At 39.1% G+C, this 21,840-nt stretch overlaps 1 protein-coding gene across 1 annotated transcript; it reads left to right on the plus strand.

The window, feature by feature from the left end:
- Nucleotides 1-1,485: 1,485 nt before the first annotated feature.
- LOC142169588 (uncharacterized) lies at nt 1,486-2,148 on the plus strand. Its single transcript, XM_075231471.1, has one exon. The coding sequence runs from the start codon at nt 1,486-1,488 to the stop codon at nt 2,146-2,148; it is 663 nt and encodes a 220-aa protein (XP_075087572.1).
- The last annotated feature ends 19,692 nt before the right edge of the window (nt 2,149-21,840 follow it).

The following is a 21,840-nucleotide window of genomic DNA, read 5'->3' on the forward strand; positions in this document are numbered from 1 at the left end:
TTTATTTATACCTAGCTTTTCTTTTCACTAATCAAACCGATAAAAAACCGCTTTCCACGATTATGACATGTAACGAAACCATTGAGTGCAACGATCTGGATTACGTGGAATATGACGAGAGTATGATGCCAGACAATTTCCCATAGGAGATCGAATAGCTGGAGAGTTAGAAGAAGCCCAACCTCAAAAAAACAGAAGTTGTCAATCTTGGAAGCAAAGAAGACGTGAAAGAAACCATAATCAGCGTTCACCTAGAAGCCGAGCAGAAAGAAAATATGATTGAGCTCCTCCGACAGTACGTCAACATATTCGCGTGGTCCTATGATGACATGCCATGATTAAGCACCGACATTGTCTCGCATCAACTACCCACCGGCCCTACCAGACCATTGGTCAAGCAGAACCCAGGAAGTTCAAACCTAATTTAAGTCTGAGGATAAAAGAAGAGGTGACAAAACAGATAGAGGCAAATGTAGTAAGGGTCTCAACTATCCAAGCTGGTTGGCAAACAACGCCCTAGTGCCCAAAAAGGATGGAAAGATCAAAATATGTGTAGATTACCGGGATCTCAACAAAGATAGCCCAAAGGACGATTTTCCTTTGCCAAATATCCACATCCTTATCCACAACTGTGCGAAGCATGAACTGCAGTCGTTTGTGGATTGTTTTGCTGGATACCATCAAATTCTAATGTATGAGGAAGACACAGAGAAGACAGCTTTCACCACTCCTTGGGGAGTCTACTAATATAGGGTCATGTCATTCGATCTCAAGAATGTTGGCGCCACCTACATGAGGGCCATGACGACCCACTTTCACGACATGATTCATGAAGAGATCGAAATGTATGTGGATGATGTCATAAAAAAATCTCGAAATAGTTCAGAGCACTTGGATGACCTGATGAAATTTTTCGAAAACCTGGGAAGGTATGATGGAAAACTATATGATTTATTGTAAGCAGGAAAGGGATAGAACTGGACCCATCTAAAATAAAAGCCATCCAGGAATTACCACCACCAAAGAGCAAGAAAGATGTCATGAGTTTCTTGGGAAGAATAAATTACATCAGTCGCTTCATAGCCTAGTCCACGGTAATATGCGAACCCATTTTTAAGATGTTAAAGAAGGATGTTGCCATGAAATGGATAGAGGAGTGCCCCCTTCGACAGAATCAAAGAGTATCTTTCGCACCCGCCAGTGTTGGTTTCCCCTGAACCAGGGAAACCATTGTTGCTCTATTTGTCAGTCTTAGACAATGCCTTTGGTTGTGTGTTGGGGCAACACGACGAAAATGGGAGAAAGGAGCAGGCCATCTACTACTTAAGCAAGAAGTTCACACCATGCGAGGCCAAGTATACTTTGATAGAACGCATTTGTTGTGCTCTTGCCTGGATTGCTTAGAAGCTAAGGCATTACATATTGGCATACACCACACATCTGATATCTCGTCTCGATCCGCTCAAGTACATTTTTCAGAAGCCAATGCCTACTGAGAAGCTAGCTAAATGGCAAATTCTCCTCGGTGAATTTGACATCGTGTACATAACTCAGAAGGCTATCAAAGGACAAGATTTAGCTGACCACCTCGCCGAGAATCTAGTGGATGGGGATTATGAACCACTTACCACGTATTTCCCTGATGAAGAAGTACTATTTGGTGGGGAGGATATTACAGAATCATACCCTGGATGGAAGATGTTTTTTGATGGAGCAGAAAACTTCAAAGGAGTCGGGATTGGGGCAGTCCTGATTTTGGGATCTAGACAACACTATCCAGCATCGGCAAAGATAAGATTCTCGTGTACCAATAATATGGCTGAATACGAGGCATGCATCCTTGGAATCAGAATGGCAATCAACATAAGCATCAAAGAACTTTTGGTCAGAGATTCCGATCTGTTGATCCACCAAGTCCAAGAAGAATGGTCAACCAAGAATGTCAAGATGCTGCCGTACCTGCACAACATGAAGGAGTTGTGCAAGAAGTTCACAAAAATAGAGTTCATGCATGTCCACAAAATTCAAAATAAGTTCGCAGACGCCCTTGCAACTTTGTCATCCATGATTCAAAATCCAAACAAGAACTACATCGATCCTATCGAGGTAGAAACCAAGGATCAACATGCCTATTGCTTATGTGGATGAAGAACCATATGGTAATCCTTGGTATCACGGCATTAAGAAGTTCCTCGTGACCCAGGAATACCTGGAAAATGCTACTAATGGTCAAAAGCGAGCCCTCAGAAGGTTGACAAACCACCTTTTCCTCAACGGGGAAGTCTTGTATAGGAGGAACCCAAACTTAGGCTTGCTGAGATGAGTCGACATTTCCGAAGCAACAAGATTGTTGGAAGAAATACATGCAGGCACGTGCCGACCCCACATGAACGGATTCACGTTAGCCAAGATGATTTTGAGAGCTAGATACTTTTGGATGACTATGGAAAGCGACATCATCTGCTATGTGCAGAAGTGTCACCAATGTCAGATTCACGGGGATTTCATCCGGGTTCCACCAAATGAGTTAAATGTAATGGGTTTGCCCTGGCCTTTCGCCGCCTGGGGCATGGACGTGATAGGACCCATAGAGCCTGCAGCGTCAAACGAACATCATTTCATTTTGGTAGCCATTGACTATTTCACTAAATGGGTCGAGGCATCTACTTACAAAGTCGTCACGAAGAAGGTAGTGGTAGATTTTGTCCGGAATAACATTGTTTGCAGATCTGGGATACCAGAGTCTATCATCACTGACAATACTGCCAACCTCAATAGTGACCTCATGAGGGAAATCTACGAGAAGTTTAGAATAGTCCACCACAATTCCACAGCTTACATACCATAAATGAATAGGTCAGTCGAGGCAGCTAACAAGAATATCAAGAGGATTCTGTGAAAGATAGTGGACAATCACAGACAATGGCACGAGAAGTTACCCTTCTCTTTATTGGGTTATCGGATTACTATGAGAACATCTACTGGGGCAATGTCGTACATGTTAGTATATGGCACCGAAGCAGTGATACCTGCAGAAGCCGAAATTCAATCCTTAAGAGTCATTCAAAAAGCAAAATCGGACGACGCATAGTGGATATGAGTCAGGCAAGAACAACTCATGCTCATAGACGAGAAAAGAATGGATGCAATATGTCATGGATAGGTATACCTGAACAGGATGGCCAATGCACTTAACAAAAGAGTGAAGCCTCGCTAATTCACATTGGGGCAGTTGGTTCTGAAGAAAATCTTCCCCCATCAAGAAGAAGCTAAAGGGAAGTTTGTACCAAACTGGCAAAGTCCTTACGTGATCCATAGAGCACTGTCTGGTGGAGCTCTAATTATAGTAGAAATGGATGGAAGAGTCAGTAAGAAGCCAATCAAGTCGGATGCAAGCAAGAGATATTACGCCTGAAGACAGATAGATATGGAATTTTGATGTAACAGAACTACGTTCAACCTGACTTTCCACGGAGGGATACGTAGTCAACCCACGTAGGGTTTGGTTTCTCTCCCCCCTTTTTATTGTAATAGAAAAACCTAATATTATTTTGTATGTTGTTCGGGAACTACGCCGACTTGATTTCCTCAGAAAGGAATACGTAGGCAATCCACATTGTATTCAGTCGTCTTTTGTAATTGAACTACGTTCTGGCCTGATTCCATTTGGATACTTAGGTTGTCTGAGTCAGACTTGGCCATTTTCATTTCTTAATCTCATCATTTTGCATCTGTTGTAATTGAACTACGTTCTGACCTGATTCCGTTTCGAATATGTAGGATGCTTAAGTCAGGCTCGGTTGTTTCATCACATTTCATCATTATCCCGTGAACCACGTTCAGACCTGATTTTGTTTTGGATACGTAGGCAACCTAAAAGGGTTCGGTCATAACCTTAAGCAACCTCTGTGATGAATTAGTCTTAATTAGGATGTAGTCGCAACAGCAAGTAGCCGCATTGTCAAAGACACCATGGAAGATCGACATCGACGGGACGAAGTTCTCAGGGAGATGTGTTCGCGTACGGAGAACCCTTCGTGACATGTCATAATTCGGAACGACGACATTTGCCTTAAAAGAAATAAGTATTTTCAATATATATATATATATATATAGAAAGTAAATTTGTTTCATCTACCGAACTCCGTGGCACAATCATGTCAAAGGCTGGGGCAAATCAATACCATGGTCGACGCAAACCAACGTTTCCCCCTCCCCTACTAAGAAGTTTTCTTTGAGTGCATGGTCAACAAGGAGTAAAGAATCACTGGGACCACACTGGGGCAAATGAAGGACCTACCACTTGCCTAAGATTATCTCTCCTCCTTTTACTTTAAAGTTTCGAGAACAGCTGAGGCTAACTCTTGAATCCTTTGCAGGTGCTTTGGAATTAGATAGATGATGCGGAAAATTGTAAATAGCAAACTATCTGATCAATCAATCGGAGCACCCTTTACAAATCACACGATGGCTTTGCTCATCAAAGTCCTGTAAATAGCAAACCGTCTACTCAATCAATCGGGGAACCCTGTATAAACTGCACGTCAGTTTCACCAATCGAAGCCCTGTATATAGAAAATAGTTAGCTCAATCAATCAGAGCGCCTTGTACAAATCGAATGTCGGCTTCGCCAACTAGAGCCTTGTATATAGCAAACTGCAAACTTTGCCAATAAAAAGCGATCCTCATCACCGCTCTGTCAATCATGAATGTTGGAATAGACAATCGCGAACCTCATCACCAATGTTCTGCCAATCGATGGCCACAACTTAACTTCGCAGTCAAGACTATCTCTTGGGCATGCTTATATTTCATTTCGTTGTCACCTTCAATGTTTTAATGTTTTGTTCATGCAGCTTTAGGAATGATTATGATCGCTCCCGAGCGGAGACGCACTCTGCAAATCAAGCTCTCCCAGCAAGAGGAGACGCACTCTGCAAATCAAGCTCTCCCAACAAGCGGAGACATTTCTCAGTGCAAAGCTCTCCCAGTAAGCGGGGACACACTTTACCAATCAAGCTCTCCCAACAAGCGGAGACAATTTTCAAAATGCTCCGATAGCTGCAGAATGGTACTCAGCCCGGCTAATAAATCGAGTCAGGATCAAGTATCCCATCACCCCAATCCCAAATAATGGCTCGCCGACAGACATGCATCATCATTCTTGCATCATTTACATCGCATCTTAATATATTCTGCATTATAATATATTGGTATACGTGTATTTAATTTTGTTTTGCAGGAACAAACACTGCATCGCAGAACTACTTCTTAGTAGCATACTGAACTACAATGCCCTGGGGATAGCCAACCCAGTAGCGGGCTCAAAATCCCAGCACAAAATAACCAGCGAGCTCAAAATTTCAAATCATTCAAATCGGGCCTTAAAATTCAAGACATCATGAGTAACCAATCTTCCGTCTCGCCGTATCGTCACAATACGATACTGGGGAAATTCTTGTGAGTGTCTCTTTCCCAAAGTCCCTACTCCAGAACTACATGAGGCCTAATCCTCGTTAAGCCCGAGGTATGTAAGTAATTCAAAGCTAGAATTCGACCCAATATTCCTAAATCTTTCAGATTTTTCATCTACTCCATCCTGCAATTCACCATCCTCATTTCCCGCAAAACCTACCTAAACGTCCGGACAAAATTGGCTTTGGTTCAATTTCTTTGCCTGAAAACTCTTTCATCGTCTCCAGTCAAAGAGGGGCAGCTGCTGGCGGCCAATTTTGACCCTCCCTTTTAAAATCAATTTATTCACGCATAACAATTTACAATAAATACTTTAAAAGTATTTTTCTATTAATGAATATTTATTTTATAAATTAATTAAGTGTTAGTTTCAAAATTAATCACATAGTACTAATATTGTGTAATTACAAATGTATTTACTATTATAAAACTAAATTTTGTATATACATTATATAGGTTTTATAATTTGACAAAATTACTCCTTAATTTTCAATGAATTAGGTTACTATATTAATATTTTGAAATTAGTGCTATTATTTGAAATATGTGTCATTTATAGATAATTAATCAATAATTAGTAGTACATATAACAATTATAATTTTGCCACATTTATTGGAAATTGTTAAGTCTATTTAAATTAATTTATTTCAAAAGGGATTAAAGACAAAAAAGGCTACCATTGCAATTCTCAACTAAATACAATTTGACTATTAGTTAAATCATTTTCGGCTCAAATGTGCAATCCCAAACAGAAAACAACCAGTCCAAATGCTCCATCCCTTTCCAACTTGGCAATCCTTGCCATTACCTATCAACCAATCACGACCCGACATGTCACCCTCTAATACCACTCACAAAACAAATACAAGCAATCTGGATTGTTGATTTAAATCATCAACGGTCACAAATTATCTCTATTTTTCCTTGAAATATCTATCCACTATTAGAATTATCTCAGTCGTTGGATCACACAGATCCAACGGTCCCCATATTATCCCAAAATTAATTTTTCTCAAAATGTAACGCTCTGATTTATCAGGGTCGTTGATGAAATGATCCAACGGCCCAGATCTTTTCCCCTTGTTTTAACTCAGACCATTTGGTCTCACCCCCAAAAACCCTAAATCATTTCCTTCCCGCCCAGCCACCCTTCTTTCCTATTCTTCTCTCTTTTCTCTCATCTACCCTAATGTCATCAATCAACAGACCTTGCATAAATTAGTGCAAAGTCGTGAAATCAACCTCAAATCATCGTGTTTGTCTCCCATATCCAGGATTCCCGCTTAATCTATGCTTATTTCATCACCAAAATCCGAGCCCTAATCTAAAAGATGAAACTTCAAATCACTATCGACCTTTCAAATACATGGCATGCATGGTTGTTCTTTTTGTTCCTGCACTCTTGGTGCCTTCGTTCTTTCCATTTTCACCATTCGATTTCAAAACCCAAGTTGAAGAAATCGGACCAAAAGGGTGAAAATTCAAACCCACCTAATTTCTTCTTACGCTCTTTCAAATCAAAGCGAGCAGGAGGTGTTAGCTGGCTTTATCATCAATCTTTGACACCCAGAGGTCAAATTTAATGAACTCTGGGTATTAGGGTTCTGACCAATGGTTTCTTGTGCTTCAACGTTCAACGACTCACTCCACTCCAGTACTTAGGTAAAATCATTAATGGATTTCCCCCTTCTGTCTTCTGATTTTCACTCGATTCGCTATCATAATCTACCATGCGTCACTCTCCACTATTGATTTTGAATTTGTGAAGCCCTAGAGCATTGAATGCCACAATAAAAAGGGGTCTTTAATGTTCTCACCAAGACACAATCTAACACACACAAGAACAACCTAACACTGAATGCATGCAGTCCCAAACAATAAGAAAATTAGGGTCTCTGATATTAGGTCTCTTACTGTTTTTCTATCTTTTGTCGAGTTTCTTTTGCTGATTCGAGTTTGAAAGCTCTGGGATCTTTGAGCAACAAAGGAATTCATTTGGTTTGCTGCCCTTAAGAAGGTCATCATATTTCTCTCCCTCTTTCTTTCGTTCATTTCTCTGAATGATTTAGATATGTCTGTATTAAGTTCTATAGATTAATATTATGTTGTATGTGTTTGACATTTGATATTTATTTTTCGTTAGTTTGATAATCTTTAATGATCAGCTTGTTCTGTTATGATTCTGTAGAATAATAATCGATTAGGTTAATTAATTATTGATCTTTGTTCTGAGTTTTCTTACAGTCTCCATGCCTAAACTCTTATATGTTTATGTTCAATATAAACTTCTAAGTTCTCAGTGACTTACAAAGAACTCATTCATGTTTTATTGCACTTATGTAATTTTAAGAGTTTTAAAAGCTAAGTTTGCTACTTGATAGTTATTGAAACATAATTTGTTCAAGACTTGTATCCATGTTACTTAACCTTAAGCTTGAACTTACAATGTCTAAATACTTACTTGTCTACCTGTGTTTGTTAAACTGCCTCTGAGTTACCACTATGGTCCTTATTCTGTTTGATTACTATCATTGATAAACCAATCATGTTCATGTTTTCCTTTCACCAGTGATACTGTTATAATGTCTACCTCTGCATATTATTTCCCTATATTCTATATGTTCATGATCAGGTTCATTATTTGGTAATCTTAACTGACATACCATATGTCCATGTCACTTAACTAAGTTGAAAGAATCTGAATGTTTAGATGTTTTCTTCTTTGTATCTGTACCTGTTAACTCTGTGAGTGATATCTGAGCTATCATTATAACTTTCTCATGATCATGCTCAACTGTTGTATGCCTAGGAAACTATCTTATTTGCATCAAGCTGTCTTCTTCCCTATATTCTGTTCGTTTATGATCAGGTTCATTATTTGGCAATCTTAACTGACATACTATATGTGCATGTCACTTAACTAAGTTGAAAGAATCTGAATGTTCAGATGTTTTCTTCTCTGTATCTGTACCTGTTAACTCTGAGAGTGATATCTGAGCTATCATTATTTTGCACAACTGATCTTGTTTGTTCCATAGTCAGTTGAGATCTTCATATAAAAGTGTAATCCAAAACTGGTGCAATACATCCCTGTCCTTAATCTTTTGAGCCCCCTATTGATTTTTAGAAAAGTCTGCATGCATCTATAGTTAACTTATCTCCCATGAAGAAAGGATTTAGGCCTACTCTTAAAACCAATTGATAGTTTTTTTTTAGGAAACTAAAACATGATCACTTTATGCATATATGTTGAACTAGATTTATGTTTGATTTTGAACTTTGTTTTAATGCAATGTCTTCCATATCTTTCATTTATCGACATGTTGGTCTAGTTTTGTAATGTGTTCTGTAATGTGCAATGTTTCCCTACTTATGTGGGATCATTGTTTCATTTATCCTGCTTATATGTAGTTCATTAAATGTTACTAGTGTCCCAGCTCTAATTCTACAACACCGTGTTCTATCTTGAGTTATGCTTAGTTCTCCCCTTTATTGTTAACCTGAAGCTGAACTTGGCTCTCAAACCTTATTGAAGTTCATTTATTGATATTATTTAAACATATTGACTTGTTAATACTGTTAGAAGCATGATCCTGTTGAGACCTTAGGGATCCCATATTTAAATCTGTAAGTTTGCAATCATGATGAAGGTTCAGTCCCACAACCTTGATAATATCTCTGTAATAATTGCTGACTATGACTGGTGGTTTGAATCTGCTTTTATGTCTTCAAGGTATCAAGTAATATTATCAATACCTGTTTGAATATGTTATGCCTTAGAAATTCATTCCTGCAATGGTGTGATTATGAAACCTCTTTGTATCTGTTTGTATTCTAAACTTGGCCCCTCCCCCTTTAGGTTTCCTTGATATGTTTCCCTATTTAGTATCACATTAGTATGTATTCTCTTGTGTTATTTTTTATTAAGAGGAAAGTATATATTTTGGGGTAAGTAATACTTTAGTGCTTAGTTTGCATTGGAAGGGCCTCATTGGCACTTAAACCCATAAGGAAAACATGACGTTAGTGATTAAGGGTATTTGGGAGCGGAGTACGACTCTAGGTTGGGCTGCCCTCCCCGGCACAAGAATTTCCCTATGCCTTGAGTCCCTTGGGAACTTTGAAGTGTCGGAAGATTCAAAGGGAGCATCGAGCTTGAGTGGGGTTCCCTCCTTAGCTCTTAATTCATTGACACATTCAGTTCTTTAAGGGTTTAGTACTCAATGACAACGAAAGGTTTCCAATGTGAATTATTTGCTAAGTAAGGCCACCACATTAATGTATAATTTTCTCTATCATATTAATCTTATTCTTGCTTCAATTATCTGTTTATGTATTTGTTATGCATATCAAAATATGTTCTATAGTTAGAATATGTTAAATGTATTGGATGTATATCTAATGACCTTCTTATTTTTCACATGTACATATGTTTGGGCCTCTAAGCTTTTGATGGACTCAGGCCCAATTTCAGCTATATTGCATCTTATTGAGGAGTCCAAAGTCAGCTCGTATTTGCATCTCTTCACTGCTGGGCCTACCTTCTTGAGGCCCAATCCCAGAGTCTAGTCCTCTTTCCCTCAACTCCTTTTATTATTATTACTGCCTCATTAATTTAGTTTACTGCCTCTACTAGTTGAATGTTAGTTGTATTTGTTATGTCTTTATTATTGTTTTATCTCTCATGTATATAACACTCATATATTAGAACACATGCTTTTAGTTTTTCTTTATGCTTTAATATCATATGAACTTAGGCAAGCCTTAAACAATATAGGATTAAAAGGAAAAATTAGCTAATAGTAGATCCTTAGTTCGCTAATTATAGTCTGGTAATCATTATGTCTTTTTTCACTCACCCTTATTCCTTTTAAAGATTTCGAAAATCCAGAACTTGGTAAAACATCAGCTGTATTTCTAAAAGGAAAATCAGATTTCAACTTCGTTTTCTCAAAAAGAAAATCAGAACTTCAGAAAATCGTTGCCTTTAAGGAATTTCCAGCAAATGACCCTTTTATTTGAAAATCATTCGAATCTAAGGTAAATTCTAGATATGATTTCTCACAAACATCCTTTTAAAATTATGTAAATAATCGTCCCCAAAATCAAAGTGTTTTCATAACTCAATCTCTTTTGTAAACTTATAAAATCTAGACCATTTGTGTACCAATTTCCAAAACTCTTTTAACATCTCTAATGAACCCTTTCATAAATTCATATCCCTTTAAGACTCTGCATTCTTTCTATCAATATCATCCTTAGGTGTACAGTAAGCAGCCTTCCTTATTTTTAATCAAAGCATGTTCGGAATAATTAATCCCAAACTTAGTCTAAATCCTATGGAGCTACCTCAGGAACAACTGCCACTCCTTCTACTACAACTATTTCTTCTCCATCAACACCGACAACTCCATATCCACTAGCATCAGCCAATCAAGTAGGGATGCCTCTCCTTCACGGTCTCTCGACCACGGGAACTTGGGAACACTTACTCGACACCTTCTCAAGATCCTCGTGGAAGGCAGAGTTCCACTCTTTTGGTTTCGAAGGAGTGCCAAATTCTCTCCAAGCCGGTGGAGCTTGCCAATTATCTAAAGTTGGTGGCTTCAGCGAAGGATTAGAAAAAGATGGACTCCCTTTCCGGGGAGTGCCTAATAAACAACATTATACATTTTCCAGCGCATATAACATTCTAACCTCCTCTTATCTTCTTTCCCGTTTATATTTTGCAATAATAACCTTGATTCTAAATTTTTTCTAGCCAACCTCCTTGCTTTCGAGGGCCTGCGAAGGTTGATCCTGGATAAACTAGAACTTGATTTTAAGCTGGATCAACTTTTGGCTGAAAGAAATTAGCTTGTTGAGTGCCTCCCAGTGATGGAGAAAACGTTGCATAGATGAATGAGTTTGAGGCTCGGTTATAGCAAACCGAGCAAGATAAAATGGCCCACAGCCAAAATGTTTCCCAATTACATGAAGACCTTAGAGAGGCTAAGGCTAAGTGGGTTGAACTTCATGATGTTGTAATTACACCTGCCAAGCATGAGTCTGTCTTCGAGGAACAAGTAAATAACTTGAAGTCTAACTTATGCTTCAAACCCGAGGAGGCCGCTTCTGCTGAGGAGATGATGTCCAAAATGGAAGAGAAACTCAAAAGAGTCATAGAGTGGAACCGACTTCACTCAACCACCAATGTTGAGCTTGATTCCAAAATCAACGCGATGAAGGTTGAAAACGAAGGGCTCCAAGCCAAAATTGATAATCTCCTAGCAAAACTCCATGACCAAGAAAATTCCCTTGTCTTCGAGAAGACCTACGCCGTGTGTCATATGAAGAGGAAGACTTTGGAGGAAGCCAGAGAAGGCATTGCCAACATTGATGACAATTCTGAGTATTCGGGATCCAAAAGGGAAACCGAAGAAGATGAAGGCCCTGAACTGGCAATGGAACAACCTTCTTCCACCAGGGAGAATGAGGACATTTTCCTTCTTTCGGGTTCTGGCAGCAAAGATGTATAAAATTTTCATTTTATCTTTTGTAATTTTGCCAAAACCTCTTATTATGTTTGGCGCTTTAATTAATAAAAGAAACTTTTTGCCTAAGTGTTGTGCAAAAAATACTTTCTTTCATTTAATTGACGAAGCCTCGAGAATATTTCTGCATCCATAAGCTTTTGATTCCGGGCATAAACACTTTTGGAATCTACCCTTTGCTCTGAGGGTTTCATAAGAGATGGTCCTTATGTTTACTGTGCTCTTGAAGAGGACGTCTCATGTTCATTCCGGCACAAGCGTTTGAAGTTTTTGCTAACATTCAAATGATAAAATAAATTAACTTATCATTCAGACAAGAAATAAGATAAGAATAAAAGGACTTTGATTTATTCCCTCTATCTTTAAAAGTAAATTTACATAAGCATTAACTTGCTTAAGTAAATAAAGCTCCCAATACATGTGGCCAACTTCTACAACTTATTTCTACGGGGCTGATCATGCAATCTCCGGTCCAGATAAGACATTGATCCCGGTTCTAATAGTCCCCCATCTGTGTGGCACTCTTGGTATCGTAACATATATTACTCCCCCTCCTAGTGTTCGAATACTAAGTATGAGAATTTGAACACTGGAAGTCTTACATTTATCGAAGTCCTTTTCCTTCGTTTTGTACTTTATAATGCCTCATCGGTAGAGACAACTTGTGAATGGTTAAATAATCTGTTTGAGTTTTGGGAGGAGAGATTTTCCATCAAACCAAAGATTATTTACCATCTACAACCTATTTTCCACACGAGATCATGGTCATCGATCTTATTGGTAGAAGAACGTTAGTGCCTTAATACTGAAGGTCTTGCCTTTTTCGATGATCCTTCCTTCGTAGTATGCTTTACGTTGTTGCCTCGTTAAAATCCTTGCCTGAAAACCCTGATTGAGACAAAATTTGGATAAAGATAAAAAGAGTGCAGCACATACTTTCAGTACCAACCAGCAAGGATCTTCAGCAATAATACATTTTGAGGTGATTTATATTCCAGCTGCTTGGCAATTCGACTCCATCTTGATTTTCCAGTTCATATGAGCCTTTACCGGTTATAGATGAAACCCAGTAAGGACCTTCCCACGTTGATCCCAGCTTTCCGATGTTAACTTCCTGAGTGCTTTGAGTAACCTTCCTCAGAACCAAATCTCCAACTTTGAAATAACGGAGGTTCGCCCTACGATTATAATACCTTTCCATCCTTTTCTTTTGGTGCCACCATCCTCGCGTATGCCAGATCCCGGTGCTCCTCGAGTAAATCTAACCTGACCAGCAATGCCTCGTTGTTTGTTTCTTCATTTGCCCAGGATAACCTTAAGGTCGGCTCCCCTACTTCCACCAGTATCAAAGCCTCCAAACCATATACGGGCAAAAAGGGTGTTTCACTTGTGCTCGACTTCGTCATGGTCCGATATGCCTATAGCACACCTGGTAGCTCATGTGGCCATTTTCCCTTTACATCTTCTAATTTCTTTTTAAGGTTTTGGATAATTACCTTGTTAGTTGACTCTGACTGTCCATTAACACTCGGGTGGTGCGGGGAAGAAGTAATTTGTTTAATCTTCAATCCTTCCAAAAGCTTCGTGACTTTAGAACCTACGAACTGTGATCCGATGTGACAAACAACCTCCTTTGGTATTCCATATCGGCATATTATGTTATCCCATATAAGGTCAACCACTTCATGTTCTCTGGTCTTTTGGTAGGGACCTACCTCAACCCATTTAGTAAATTAATCAGTTAAAACCAAAATAAATCTTACCTTTCCAAGCCCTTGTAGTAAGGGACCGACTATGTTCATACCTCATTTCATGAATGGCCATGGTGACACCACCGAATACAGCAATTCTGCTAGCTGATGCATTAGTTGTGCATGGCGTTAGCATTTGTCGCATTTTTGTACGAAGGTCTTTGCATCTTATTCCATTCGAGGCCAATTCTAGCCGGCCTTGACAAACTTGAGAAACAACGAATCTGCACCGGAGTGGTTTTTGCAGATTCCTTCATGGACTTCCTTGATCATGTAGTCTGCTTTCAAGGCCCCTAGACATCGAGCCAATGGTCCTTGGAACTATCTCCTGTACAACTATCCATCAACTATACAGTAACGGGCTACTTTGGTCCATAGTTCTCGGGATGCTTTTGGTTCCTTGGGTAATTTAGCATGTCTGAGATATTCAATGAACTCATTCCTCCAGTCCCAGATTAAATTGGTTGAATTAACTTCACAATAGTCGTCCATATCCGGCACGGAATGTAGCAATTGGACGACCGCACCTGAATCAAATCCTTTCATCTCCGTGGATGAGCCCAAATTAGCCAAAGCACCTGCCTCCACATTTTTCTCCATTGGAATATGGACGATTGACCATTCTCTGAATCGTGTAAGTAATGCTTGAACCTTGTTCAAGTATTGTTGCATGCACTCCTCCTTTGTGTCGAAAATTCCATACACTTAGTTTACAACCAACAGAGAGTCACATTTTATGTCGATGACCTCGGAACCTAGTCCCAGAGATAATTCAAGTCCTGCAACCAAAGCCTCGTACTCGACTTTATTGTTAATTAACGGTACATTTCTAATGGCATGTCTTAGGGATTCCCCCGAAGGAATGATTAGAACCACTCCGAGATCGTACCCTTTTACGTTGGAGGCTCTATCTATAAATAAGGTCCAAACTCACGATATCGTTCCCGATACCAGCAGTGCTTCTTTAGTAGCCAAAGGCATTAACCCTAGACTAAAATTGCCACGAAGTTGGCCACAACTTGCGACTTGATTATAGTCCTGGGCTTGTACTCTGTACTTCTTTTACACTTGTTAGATGGTCTGTGATGTCCTCTATGTCCTTGATTTTATTAGGATTTATCTCGATCCCTCTTTGCGAGACCAGAAACCCCAAGAATGTACCAGAGTCAACCCCGACGGCACACTTCTCTAGGTTGAGCTTCATGTTGTACTTCCTCGGAATGTCGAACGTCTCTTGGAGATGTTTCAGATGATTTCCTATATTTAAGGACTTAACTAACATGTCATCAACATATACTTCCATAATCTTATCTATCTGATTTTTAAACATCTCATTAACGAGCCTCTGATAAGTGGCTCGGGTATTTTTAAGCCCAAAAGACATCATATTATAGCAATATGTGCCAAAGTTTGTGATGAAAGAGGTTTTTGCTTGATCCTCCGAGTTCATCATAATTTGATTATACCCGGAATAAGCATCAAGAAAACTCATTAACTCATGCTCGGCCATAGCATCAATCATTTGATCAATGTTCGGCAACGGGAATGAGTCTTTGGGGCACGCCTTATTTATGTCCTTATAGTCCACACACATACTAAATTTGTTATGCTTTTTAGGTACTACCCCTACATTAGCTAATCATTTTGGTTACTTTACCTCTTGAATCTAACCGATGTTAAGTAGTCAGATTACCTTTTCCTTAACAAACTTATTCCTAACCTCTGCTATCGGGCATTTCTTTTGCCTTACTGGTGGGATGTTTGGATCCAGACTTAGTTTGTGGAATGCTACCTCCATACCTATCATATCCAAGTGCGACCATGAAAATCAGTCGATGTTAGCTTTAAGAAAATTTATAAGTTCTAACCTGAGTTCGGGACTTAACCCCATTCCCAAATGAAATTTTCTCTCCAAAAATTCCTCGAATAGGATCACTTGCCCGAGCTCTTTCGCGGTTGATTTCGTCACATCTGTCTCCTCTAGTACTTGAAAAGATCTTGGTACCTTATATAATTTCGTTGACTCCTCATTTTTGTCATCTTCGATTGGGATGGGAGAAGGCTTCGGTTCCCATAATTGCTATTTGTTGGATTCTCTGTCCTTGCTGCTAGAAATGGTTACAGCGTTCATCTCCCTTGCCGTCAGTTGGTCTCCTCTTATCTATTTGATCTCTTCTGGTGTTAGAAACGTCAATAGTTGATGATAGGTCGAGGGCACAGCCTTCATCTTTTGTATCGACGGCTTTCCGAGGATCATATTATAGCCCATGTCGCCATCTACCACATCGAATAAAGTGGTATTTGTTACTCCTTCGGCATGCGTGGGTAGCAAAATTTCTCCTCGGGTAGTCACGCTTGTTAAGTTGAAGCCAGCCAAAGTTTGTCGCTGGAATGATGTTCCCGGTTAGCTTTACTTGCTCCAGAACTTTCTGTTATATAATGTTGGCCGAACTCCCTGGATCGACCAAAATATGCTTAATCTTGAAATCTAAGGCTTTAAGTGAAATTACCAGTGCGTCATTGTGCAACAGAGGAAGTCCATCAACATCGTTTTTCGTGAAGGTGATGTCATCTTCCGAGGCTTCCCAGATCCTCTTGCCATGAGTCACTGATATTTTCGTCTTTTTTGTTGTCGAAACTATCACCCCATTGACCTCGCTTCCTCTAAAGATCATGTTGATTGTCATCTGAGGTTACCCCATTATTTTCTTTGACGGCTCTGCATTGTCCCGACTTCTATCACAATTGGTTTTGGTGCGGTCACTTAAAAACTCTCTAAGATGTCCATGCTTCAGCAATGTCGCCACCTCCTCGAGAAGATGTTGACAATCCCCGATTTTATTGCCATGAGTCCCATGGAATTCACACCACAAATTAGGATCCCTTTGGCTAGGATCCGATCGGATTGGTTTCGGAAACCGTGCTTCTTTGATATTCCTCATTGACGACATCAATTCTACCAGGCTGATGTTAAAGTTGTAATTTGATAACCTGGGATATGCGGGATCTCGGGACCCTGGCACCTCTTTCTCTTGCAACGATCTATTATTCTGGCCACGATCTGTCCTTCTATCTGAAGCGAACCTATCCGATGATTGGAATCCTTTACTGCTACGCACATGGGTCCTCTTGTATGGTAGAAAACGACCCCTAGAGGACTACTGATCTGCATCAAAGTTGTTTTTAAACTTATCCTGATTTTTATCGCGACCCCGCCCCTTGGATGACACCGAAGAGCCAAGTTTATCATCTTCTATTCTTATTTTTGACTCGTAGCGATTATGGACATCCACCCATGTGGTTGCCTGAAACTCGAGCAAGCTCTCCTTAAGATTTCAGGAGGCATCGGAACTTAGTGGATTTAGACCTTCTTGAATGCCTCCACTTCCTACTCGTCCGGAACCGTTGGTAACAACATCCTTTACATTTGGAACCAGATCACGAATTCTCACAGCAGCTCAGATTCTCCTTGCGAAATTCTGAATATATCTGTCTTTCTAGACTAGACCTTTCTTCCTCCAGCATGAGCTTTGATGAACGAATCTGCAAGAATTTCAAATGAATCAATTGAATGCTCGGGTAAGAGAGAATACCATGTCAGGGCATCCTTCGTGAGGGTTTCACCAAATGTTTTCAACAAAACTGACTCGATCTCATGTAGAGCCAAGTCATTTCCTTTCACTGTCGTGGTATAGGTCATGATGTGCTCCTGCGGATCCGAAGTCCCATTATACTTTGGTATATCTGGCATTTTGAACCTCTTCGGGATCAACTCTGGTGTCGCGCTTGGTTTAAACTACAACTACATGTAAGTTTTTGAATCTAGACCCTTTAACACCGGCGGCATGCCCGGAATCTTATCCATCCAAACGTGGAACACCTTCGCATTTTGATCCATTCGTTCATTCATTTCTCTCATGAATCTCATGAGCTCGATTTTAAAAGGATCATTCACGTTGTTGTTCCCAGATCCATTACCGGTATCTCCAACTTCGTCGTAACCGACTTCACCCCTTAGGGTGTTGTTATCAGTTCTCTGAGCCGTTTGATATGAGGGAACACTAGGAGGAATTGGGGCCCTTCCATTCGCATTATTGGAAGCACCCGACAATGCTTGTTTTAATTCCGCCATCATCCGATCTTACCTTGAGAGGTGATCCATGATTGCTCTTTGTTGTTCTCTCAGGAGTTTGACCGTTTCAACAACGTGTTCATCCTCCGCATCATCAGGAGTTAGGCCCCGCACATGCCGAGGGTGCTGGCCTTCATTAACCGGGGTTGTTTCATCCCCTTCATTGTGGGTCTCGTTGATTAAGTTATCATGCCGGGACGCTTTTTCCCGTTCATCGTGTGCTCCAACGTTGTAAGCGTTGTTGACATCATTAGCTGCCATATCTGATTTTTACGAAGGAAAGAGTCAAAACTTTGTTAGTAACAAACGAATGGATCAAAGCAATTACACAGTTGTCTAGGTGACAAACGTTTAACCGTAAAACGGTATAATTAAATTTATAGAGTGCTTTATAGATAAGCGAATCGATTTGATCCAAAAACGATAAATAAATAGGAACAAAAATAAGATTAGTGACTGAAATTAAAGGAGATAACAAGCCTGACTAAACATTTAACCTTTTCGATGACAAGAGCTGATGCAATGTCCAAATTTTAAAACTGAGCGTAATATGATAGTAGATTATAGCTTTTCGTGTCAAAATATTTCATGTGCCTCCAAATGTTGTTAAACCTGCTATTTATAGCCCTATTTAGGGAGACAGGATCCTAAAATCAAGCTCCTCTTGAATGAGAATAAAATCGCCATTGATGTGTTCATAACGGTTGGCTTTGAATGCTGATATTCTCTGTCACGACTGCTCATTAAATGCTATCCGATGTCAAATCTTTGAATCTGTATTGTCGGCTATACTTCCTTCAAGATCCACCGGTCACACACTTCGCACCCGGTGCCAGTTATTTGCTGACATACTTTTTACCTGTCTTCGATTTCACGTGTGACCTCACCGTTCGACTACATGTTATCAACCCATTTCACCTCATACATGTGAAGTTTTGGATATACGTGGCTAAAGTTCTGGACTGTCAAGTCAAATTTCGGACAAAACTGTGTGAAGTGTTGAACTGACAGGCCTAATTTTAGACAAACATAATTAAAGAGCTCATATTAGCTTCAGACGTATATGTGTGAAGTTTATAAAACTTTAAACTCAGCACATCTAAAATTCATTTTGAAGTGGCTAAATGTCTAAATATTTATGAACTACAAATTCGCGCATTTGAAATTACATATGTGTACTTTCCCAGGCTTTGCAGGGGATTACCCAAATACTAGTTCATTATCTGCTAAGCTTTGCTAACTAAACTGGGGTTCTTCCTTCGATTTATTTTTAATTTCATTGTTTATTTATTTTTTTAACAAATTAATACGGCTTCTGCTTATTCCTTTTTTTCTCATGGTTTAAAGGGTTCCTAATTCATAAGAAGATCATTTCTTTAGGAGATTATGATATTAGTAAGCAGATGTACTTGCTAGACTTTTGCAAGTTAAATATATTCTAACAAACCGAAAATATTTTGTGCGACTAACAAGATAACAAATGGATCATATAGAATAATTATAATATTATAAGAGAAGTTAAGAGAAATAAATATTTAGAGAACTATGTTTATGTCATAAAAATTGCACACTTCATACATGCTTCTTTAGAATAGTGAAAAAAGATAGTGATTTCAAAAATTGTAATTACCTAGCTACTGAGAAACAAAAAAAAAAAGAGATTTGTGCTCTGTCTAAGTACACTTTTTCTTTTTCTTCGTTTTTTTATTTGTATTATTTAAGTGGCTTTTTAAGAAGCAGATGCTTAGAAAAGAGTTTTCACCGTGAAAGAACATTTTAAGATAGAATCATTATTGTTATGGGATTTGGCCGCTGACTTAGTATATATAAGTAGCATACAATTTATGCAATCTATATTAGGTAGGGTATGTGGTGTATATAAATTATAGGCAAAATACATAAACGGTCTCTTAAGTTGTTCACAGTGACCAAATAGACACATCAACTGACCCATTTACCATTTAGATACTTTAAGTGACTATTAAATGTATCAAGTAAACACTCGAGTGCAGCGGACCATATGAAACATTAGAGAATAGCCAAATAGAGAACCCAATAAGGGATCATTAATGGACCTCGCCGGAAAAGCTTCTCTCATGCGACCTTTATCCCCGAAAAATTTATTCTCCAAGCAAAGCTAAAAAAAATTGTCATGGCCCAAAATCCACCTAGTCGTGCTATCACCTAACTCAACCCGTTAGGTAAGCCAAAAAATAGTCAACCCAACTTTAATGAAATAATAAGAGAATAATAAGTGAAATAACTCAATTCTCATGCAATAACAAATGATTGGTAGTACAAGTCATGAGTCATTAAGACTTAGATTTACAAAGTTGGTATAAAAATAAATACAACATCTATTAGTAATATACATAAACAAATTACAAATCTAAAACTACCAAGGAAAAATGGTAGCTATATCTGGAAAGCAGGTACATCTTCAATGCCAACTTCCGCCATCCACAGCAACTCACCTCCAAGATCTGCATGCAAGGTGTTGTAGTGTAGTATGAGTGCAACCGAACCCATATACTCAATAAGTAACAAACTTATCCCCAAGCTAAAAGCAATGACGAGCTCGGAAAGAGGTCAGTGCCCTACACCAATAATCAATAACAACACAAGATATAATAATGCCAGTAACAGTAAATAGCTCAAAAGATATCATGTTCAGCTCATTCACAAATACGAAAAACTAGACTTGCTTTACAAGTATAACAATTAAAGCTCAAATCTTTCACTGAAATCACTAAAATATGAGTTTATCATAGAACTGTGATTTTTTCAAACCTTCAACAACAGATAACACATTTCATTTACCAGCTAGTATGAGAAAAATACATCTCTATGCCTACATGTCAAGTCACGAACATCATGGTGGAACCATCAAGTACACTCACTCTCAAACACGGTGCCTGGCACAAATGACCCTCACCATCACAGACAAAACCATACTCAGCAATGTACGGGTACCTGGAACAATGCCCCTCACCATCACACACACAATCATACACACACACACACACACACACACACACACACACACACACACACACACACACACACACACACACACACACACACACACACACACACACATATATATATATATATATATATATATATATATATATATATATATATATATATATATATATATGTGTGTGTGTGTGTGTGTGTGTGTGTGTGTGTGTGTGTGTGTGTATGTATATCAGACTCCAGAGGGGCTGATCCTGGCCCAACCGCTAATCAATAATCAACATAATCGTTGCAACGTGCAATCCGATCTAAATATCAATCTGTTACGGCGTGCAACTCAGTCCAAAGGCGTGCAACCCGGTCTGATATAACTCACAACATGGCTCTACGGCCCACATCAGTTATCAACCGCTCAAGTATCAGTGGCTCACATCTCATAGAACTAAGCCCAAACAGTATCACATATAGAAGGCAACGACAGCATGTAATAGGACAAACAAATAATGTAAAGAGACTGAGATATAACATGTGGATGACGATTTATGACTAAGAATATGACTAGGGCTTAAGTCTCAATTAACCACATCTCACAGTACTCAGTTCAACAGTGTTACACATATTGGGCATCAACAATATGTGAGAAATCATGATAAGAAGGCACTGAGACAGAGATATCATACACAGATATAGCATCATGACTGAGAGTATATCTACAATTAAGGCAACTGGATCAAAATAGCAAGATTAGCCCTATCATATCTCAAAACAATAATCATATAGCCTAGACATGATTTCTAACATGAATCATGCTCAAATAGTCTTACATGTAGAGAAAATACGGAAATAATAAGGCATGATAGCAAAACAAGTCTCATAATGGTCCAAAGTCTATCCGGATCATGAATACCCCAGTGTACGCACACACGCCTGTCACCTAGCACGTGCACCACCCCCAACACATCTCAAGTA

Source organism: Nicotiana tabacum, chromosome 15, assembly GCF_000715075.1.
Source record: "Nicotiana tabacum cultivar K326 chromosome 15, ASM71507v2, whole genome shotgun sequence".
Lineage (NCBI taxonomy): Eukaryota > Viridiplantae > Streptophyta > Magnoliopsida > Solanales > Solanaceae > Nicotiana > Nicotiana tabacum.

Coding starts and splice junctions, on each gene's coding strand:
- LOC142169588 (XM_075231471.1), top strand. CDS start 1,486: ATGCCTACTGAGAAGCTAGCTAAATGGCAAATTCTCCTCGGTGAATTT.